The sequence below is a fragment of the Catharus ustulatus genome, chromosome 2 (assembly GCF_009819885.2).
Source record: "Catharus ustulatus isolate bCatUst1 chromosome 2, bCatUst1.pri.v2, whole genome shotgun sequence".
Classification (NCBI taxonomy): Eukaryota; Metazoa; Chordata; class Aves; order Passeriformes; family Turdidae; genus Catharus; species Catharus ustulatus.
This window is the reverse complement of record NC_046222.1, coordinates 55,840,142-55,847,983: the sequence shown is the minus strand read 5'-3', so window position 1 is coordinate 55,847,983 and position 7,842 is coordinate 55,840,142. Positions and strand designations below refer to the sequence as shown.

The following is a 7,842-nucleotide window of genomic DNA, read 5'->3' as shown; positions in this document are numbered from 1 at the left end:
TCTTATGGGAACAGACAACATCTTCCTCTGGGTTGGAATAAAACCACGCGCAATGATCATGACCTCTGAATGCCTCAGTGCTATAAATACTAAACCATAAGTCAAAGTCTAAGCTTCCCAAACTCTCTCTGTTGTTGTGTCAGCAGAATAAAATGTTAAGCCTTCTGTAATAAGGAAGAAATTAATCAATTGAGGATAAAAATAAATTATTTATATGATTAATGTATGGTACTGATTTATGTTACTGAAGCTGGCAGCAAAAGCTGCTGCTCTGAGGGGGTGGTACAAATTTCAGGTTGATCCTGTGGGTCCCTCCCACCACCTTCTAACATGTATATAAATTGTCAGCTCTCCAGACCCTTTGCCAGTTCTCTCTTGTAGACTTGCAAGAGACAACAGAGGACTAAAGATGAAGATCTTTTTCTTATTCACCTTTTTGACTTTTTTCTTGTCTGCTTTTGAACCAGCAGCTGCTTTTGCTCACTATGACAAGATTTTAACTCACAGTCGAATAAGGGCACGCGACCAGGGGTAAGTAACTGGCTTTTATTTCTGATTTTAAAGGAAGCTTGTTAATCTTTAGTCTCCCCTTTCTTCTGGCATCCTATTACATGTAGTTGTTCGCTATGAATTTTTACTGTTATTCAAGTATAATTTTCTTTTATAATTAATTCTGCAATATTTTTTTGCGAATAAAAAACTTTTCATGGATTTTTAAAAGGAGACAGAATACTGGTAAACTTCATAAAATGGAAAGAAATCTAAAATCACCACTTCTTAATGCATAGAATATGATTCAGAATCACCAAAATTATTTTAAGTTCATCAGGATTGCAATAGGATATCAGAAATATTTAATGTGTGCTTTCAAACTTTTGCACAGTCAATAGCTATCCACAATATTTGCTCTCCTTGTTCCACCCTGATGAAAATCACGAACTCTATTTAAATGTTTTCTAATATGAGAATATATCCTGGGAATCCCTTGTGAAACTTCTGTTCCCACTAAAGCAATGCAGAAAGCTGCTCAGCAGGGCTTCCAAAAGGCAATGCTTACAAGCCAGGCTGCTTGGAGACATGGAAATAATAACAGCTGGTGTCAGGGAAACACATGTGCCTAAAGATATTTTCCTCCAGTCTTCTTAAGCAAAAACATTCTGTGAATAAGAATTGTTTACCATCCTATCTTCTCACTGCCTGCTACACATACGCTTTTCAATTTTTTTTTTAGTTTTTCAAATAAAAAAGCTCAGTGGCTTCCCAGTGATGTAAAGTACATATTCTAACTTCTGAACTGCTGAAATTTTTTAATTGCAGAGGTATAACAATGAGGGGTGAAATTCCCTTGCTTCATGGAATTTGACCATAAGAAATTCATCTTTGTACACCACCATGCTAAGGAATACGTATTTCTCCTCTGAAGTCTGTGACTCCTTTTATTTACATGCCAATTTACCCTTTGGTCCCCAGTAATTCCCAGAATGTTTATTTAGGTGCCTGCGGTACTCAAAATGGTTGGTAATCAAAATAGCTGATTGATTTCCAGAAGACAGGGCGTCCTTCTGCATAAAGAACAAGGCACTTTTCTTCCCCATCTCCCCACGACCTTCAGCTGCACAGATGTGCAAAAGACAAAAACATTAATGAAAAGAGCCTCATGGTATTCACTGGTCCCTGGTGGCTGGTAATTCACTTCACAGGGGGAAGGGGAGGGGGAAATGGATATTGAGACTTGCCTAGGCACAGCTGGTGATCTCTGCCCATCAGAAGCACAGGGTCAAACCAGAACGAAGGGGGAGCTTCTGTCGCTGCAGGGAGGGTGGTCTTGCCAAGGATTCCAGCTGGGCAGTCCCAAGAGCTTGCACTGTGGCTACTTCAAAACACACCTGTCCTGGGAACTGAAGCCAGATGTTAATTTCTTACTCGACGGGGAGAATATTTGCTACTATTTCATGTAGAATTTTTCATGTACAAAAACTTCTTTTAAAAATGTTTTTCACTGCACCCATAGCCCAAATGTCTGTGCTCTTCAGCAAGTTATGGGAACAAAAAAGAAATACTTCAGCACTTGCAGAAACTGGTACCAGCAAGCCATCTGTGGAAAAAAAGCGTAAGTATGCTCTGCTTCCAAATTATTCTCCATTGACTGAGAAATAAAAATGTACAATTAGAAAACTCCTTTTCTCCCAGACAAACTGACTGTTTATATTTTGCATTAGAATCTTTACTTTTCCTCCTCCAGGTGGCATTGCAATACTGACTTCCCCTTTCCTTCTCTGGGCACACTGCAAGCCATCCAAAATACTTCATCTTTTCAGTAAAGGCTGCCATACTGACAACTTTGGCACTAAATTTTATTCTACCGCAGACACATTGGGAAGAAGGGTATTTTCTGAAAATGCTTAGAGTGGAACTTGAATATTCTCACAGGCAGTTTTGGAAAACAACCTATTTCTGTGGTTTTATTCCTAGATAGACGTCATGTCTTCCCATGAAAGTCTGCTCTCAGAAGGAATCTGAGGGAACACCTTACTCTGCCAAGCTCCAGAAGCAAAATGTGTTAAGCAGTGATAGATAACTTCATGGGGCAGGAAAAATAGTTTGAAGCAATAGGCTGTTTAGGTTCATCGAACTGAAGTCACGTGGAGACTTTGGTCTCCTCATGACTAGAATTTAGGGGAATGTTAATTGTAAAAGATTTCACAAATCCTGTGCAAGGCCCCAGGAAGTCTCATACAGCCAACCAGAGGAAAACATTGAGCAGTGGGGCTGGGTGGATTTGGTCATGACAGTCTACAAAGAATTATCACCTGCCCTTCCCCTTCCATTTTAACCCCCCTACCACTGTATGAGTACCTGCAGAGCAAGGCTAGATGAGGAAAAGGATGTGTGTGAGAATAACCTGAGTCACAGAACTCCTGAGGGTTATTTAAGGGGTTTTGTGGTTATAATAAAGCATGTGTTATAACTTAGTCTTAGCCATTAATGAGTTTTATACTCTGCATGCTAAGACCAGAAATACAAAGACTGAAGAGGTTGCTCCAATAAGAATGCTAATCCGAAGGACAACAGCTCTTCTCATGTCAATACCTCCATGTTAACAAGTCCTCCCTAACTTATATCTGTAAAATATTGGAAGTTCTTGTTATGTGCAATTCCTATTTAAAATGGGAATGTAGCATACAAATTTCCTAAAATCAGCATTTGTTGGACCAAAATTCTTTCCACTGTTTCTCAGCAGTATTTCATCTCCATGAAGTAGAGCAAGAAGTAGAAACAGATGAGTCACAGAGCTGATTTGAATAAACTGAAAACTGGCTCTATTAGCCAAGACTAACAAGGACTAAGGTAGTGCTGTTCTGTCTTTTTTCCTTTGGAATATACTCGTTTGGATAAAGTCAGGACAATGTTGTATTAAAAAAAACCAAAAAAACCCAAAAGACAATAACAAAACAAACAAAAAGAAACTCAAACCAAGACAAATACAGAAAGAAACCTCACCAAAAACCTCAAGAATGCAGCATTGGTTTCCTATCTGAATAACTGCATTCTTTCTTCTTTTGGCCACAGGCTCATACCGAGCTAGTAGGGATGTAACAAGGATAATTTCTGCCCTGTTCTAAGGTGGCACACTTCCTCTGTGTGCCGTGCCTACACACAGGTACTGAGGAACTGCATCTTGCACTGAGTTTTACTTGGTTTATTTGGTTCCAACCTTATTGTGGGATGATGCTCCATACTAACTGCTTTTCTCCTATCCCATCTTTCTTACATTTTGGGCACATCTAAAGAACCTTTCAACTCCAGAGAACTGTAAGAGAACATGAATAATGTAAGCTGAAATTTGATAATTGAAAAGAAGCCTGGGCTGTGCATAACAAGATACGTGGTAAAAAAGGCACTGATCTTGTAATGCTTGGCTGAAGAAGCATTTTCGTCTTAACTAAGTTCTTCAGCCAATTTTCTGTCTTTCATTAATTGTATCATTGTTGGATGTGATGTGAGGATTAAACTTGCCATCTCTTACTCTATGCTTATAACTCAACTGCCTCTTTCCTTTTTCCAAGAGCTAATTAAAATGCAATCTTTCACAGCTTCCCATGGCATGAGAGGGAAAGATTTTCTATTCCAGGGAAGGAGAAAATATTTTCTCATGACAAAGCAGTTCACACAGTTGGGAGAATATTTTGATTCCTATTCTCCTACACATTTTTTTATCAGATAATCATATTACTGTGTTTTTATTATTAGCTTCTGGCAAGGATGCGAGAAGGACTAAGAGTAAAAGGTTAGCTGAAAAATCTGTAGCCTAAATTGTATGCTATCCATGCATTCCCAAGAAATAGCCTTCAGTGAATTGCTTTGAAGAAAGATATGTACTAAAAGAACTACACAAATACTTTCAATATATGGCTTCTCAGTTGCAAATATGAACATGGCAGAAGGGTGAATATGTCATGTATGTATCTACATGTGGGAATGGAGAAAAATATTTTCATAGCATGGAGAAATAAAAGACTGTTTAAAAAATAAATCAACTTCACCACCTGCAACAGATTGTTCTCTTTAATGGAATGATAATCCTCACTTTTCCAATCATACTGTTTACCATTATTTTTCTTCCAGTCTACTTAATTTTGAAATCCCTTGAAGTAGTTTGGATGTTGAAGATATTAATGCCAACTTTTCATTTGAATAAGCTGTTCATTTTAATGTGGTTGTGGTTAACTTTTTGTCAGCTTTAAATTATGAAACATGAGAGAAATGTACTCAGCTGTCACCAAAGATTCTGCAAATTAAAAGCTGGGCTGTAGTGGTTAAAGACCCAGTAAAAACCTTCAAGGAATTGGTGTTCAGAGCTTTTGAACTGTCAACATCAGCTACATGTAAAAATAAATATATTAGGTAAAACAGTGATGTCATTATGGTGGAGCATGTAATGTACTTTGCACCATAATTTGAAAAATAATATGTGAAGTGTAATGTATTAAATTTCTTCCAAGGAGCCAAAATTGCCTCTAAGATAACTTTAGTGAATTTACATTTTCCTGTAAGAGAGGAGAATTTTTCAAACAGACCAACCGTAGAACTCTTTATTTCTGTCTATTAATTAAGAAGACATTGTGTCTTATAAGAAACACAATATTAAAATGAACATTACATTATAGAGTCATCATTCACCCCTGGTTTTCTGTTATGTGTAGCTTAAGTGTATTTGAGAATGAGATTATTTTATTGACATAATTATATAGCATTTTCTGGCCCATGGCAATGCTAAATTTCTGTATGTTGTGATGACAAGCTTTTTAAACTCTTAATTTCTCGTATTCTGGTTTTCATCCTCACATTTACCTGTGAAATTTCCCTTGTGTCCATCCATCCATCCAGTTTTTCCGGTGACTTCCTTCTCTATATCCAGTTTTATGTCTGTTCCTAATTAGTTCTCTCCCTCATTCCTGAACTGCTTCAGATTCTTCCTTGGAAAACAAGAAGAGACCCTTATCCCACTTTTTATCACCATACAAGGCACAGGACCTTCTCTGAAATACTGGTTAATTCCTATAACCATTATATAGGTGCTCTCATGCAGCTCTGTGACATTAATTTCTATTCTACTCATTTTAATTTGTCTTTTTCTTTTACAACCCTTTGGCCATGAATTGATTTTAATATCCTCATCTTTTTTTTTCTGCTTTGTTCAATGTCATAATATGTTCAACACACAATAGATAAATGAATGTTCTTCAGCTGCTGTTCTAGTTACATCATCTTTTGGTAACACTATATGAGTACCAGAAGCCTGCCCATGTTCCCTCCCAAGCTTGAATTTAATGATGGCAGTCATTCTTTAGATTAAAAAACTTTACATTTAGTAAAATATGACCAATTTGTAATTGAAAAAAAAAAAAAAAGCTGAATAACAGAAACAAAGGCTGAATACCTGGAGAGTATGTTTTAGCAACGAAAAATTGACAATAAAAATCAAATTATACTTGGCTAAAATTATTTTAATTCTTCTGTATATTATTTAATTGTGCTTTTGTCTATATCCCACAGAACTGTCTTATATGAGTGCTGTCCTGGTTATATGAAGATGGATGGTATAAGAGGATGTCCTGCAGGTATGAACTTATTTTCTTATGGATTAGTTGGCATATGGAAAGAATTGCAATCACAGCAGAGTTTCAAAGGTGGTCATCATGAGAAATTGTTGCCTCTCTTTAAGAAGTACTTCCTAAGAATGTGCAGCTTCATTTTCAAGCTGCAAACACAGTCAAAAGCCAGCACTGAATTAGATCATAGAGTTTAGAATGAATGTCCATGCTCCTTCCAGATTCTGGATTGGTGAGAATTGATAGTATTTTCACTTCCCAAGCTGTCAAAGAAGAACTTTAATTTCTATTCCCATCAAATCTGAGACTAAAGCATAACAGCATGGTCAGAAAGTCAGGACACAAGGAGCATATCTAAACGTTTTTATTTTCCTTTTTCTGAAGAAACTTAAATCTAATTTAACTAAAGAGACTTATAGCCTTTATCGAAGAAAGAGTGAAAATGAAGACAGAAATTATTCATTTCTCCTATTTACACATTCTGCTTTGTAAAAATAAAACTAATTGCAGCAGGAAAGAGTAGAATGAGAAGGAATAAATTTCATAGTTTTTGATCCTTATATCTGAAATTATCCTTTTATGTTCAATAATGCAGAATTCAATTTGTTTAGATAAATGAATCTCCCTTCAGATGCTGACATCAGGATGAGATCAGTCACACACTAGAATAGCCTGTTCTTCTCCATAACCATAAAAAGAGCCAGGAACCATCAGATTGCATTCAAATGTCTCACTTCTAGATGCCTAAAATTAGGAGAGATGAATGCTGTTCTCATGTAGCCGTGTTTTAACTGTGAGACTATAGCCTTTCTTACTGTCTGGATGAATCAATATATGCATAAACCAGACACTAGAAGAGGATCAAGAGCCTCACAAAATGATTTCTGGTCCATCGTGACCAAATGAGACCCAGTCCAGTGAAATGTTTGTGATTATAAATGGATAGCCTCCCATTCCATACTGGGTTGATACAAAATACAACAGCTCTTCTAAAGGAAACTTTACAATATTCAGTACTGTTTGAACTAACTTTTCACTAAGAAAAACACAAAAAGCAATGGCAAGCAGATGTGCTTAAATGATTTTTGAGCATGTTGACAATGAATTTTTTAATCTAAACATATTTTTTAATACTGATCTAAAAAGTTTCAAAACTATTATGCATCCAAAAGACACAAAGAAGATTTGATTGTGATAAACTGGAGGACTGAAGAATTGAAAGTATTGTTACCTCATTTTTATTTTAGTTGCTCCTATTGATCATGTATATGGCACACTTGGTATTGTGGGAGCTACCTCCACACAGCAGTACTCTGACATATCAAGGCTGAGAGAAGAGATTGAGGGACGAGGATCATTCACTTTCTTTGCACCAAGCAACGAAGCCTGGGACCAATTAGATTCAGTAAGTGTGTGTGTGTATGTGTTTTTCTGTGTGCATGTGCATGAGTTAAACATTTTAGCTGAAGCAGCTAGTGTGGGATAAATTAGATTGGAAACAATGTCAAGATTTTAGATATAGAAGGGCATAATGCAAGTAATAATGAAATAATCTACATGTTTAACATACATTTCTGAAGCTAGAGAGGCTGAATTTACTTTCAGGACTACTAAGCAACTGTAATTGCTTCTTATTTATGCACTTGCATGACACATATTAGTATTGTTAATTTTATTAACATAGGTTTGGGGAATCTCGTAGGAATTCCAGCAGCAGCAGGATGTATGG

General features: G+C 36.5%; 1 protein-coding gene across 12 annotated transcripts in view; it reads left to right on the top strand.

The window, feature by feature from the left end:
• Window positions 1-351: 351 nt before the first annotated feature.
• Window positions 352-7,842, top strand: part of POSTN (periostin) — a 31,587-nt gene continuing 24,096 nt past the window's right edge. For all 12 annotated transcript variants that reach the window (XM_033052463.2, XM_033052461.1, XM_033052460.1 and 9 more), the window contains exons 1-4: window positions 352-531; window positions 2,012-2,110; window positions 6,058-6,122; window positions 7,361-7,518. In XM_033052463.2, coding sequence (XP_032908354.1) covers window positions 410-531; window positions 2,012-2,110; window positions 6,058-6,122; window positions 7,361-7,518 — 444 coding nt within the window. In that variant the 5' untranslated portion in view covers window positions 352-409. The remainder of the gene's footprint in view (window positions 532-2,011; window positions 2,111-6,057; window positions 6,123-7,360; window positions 7,519-7,842) is intronic.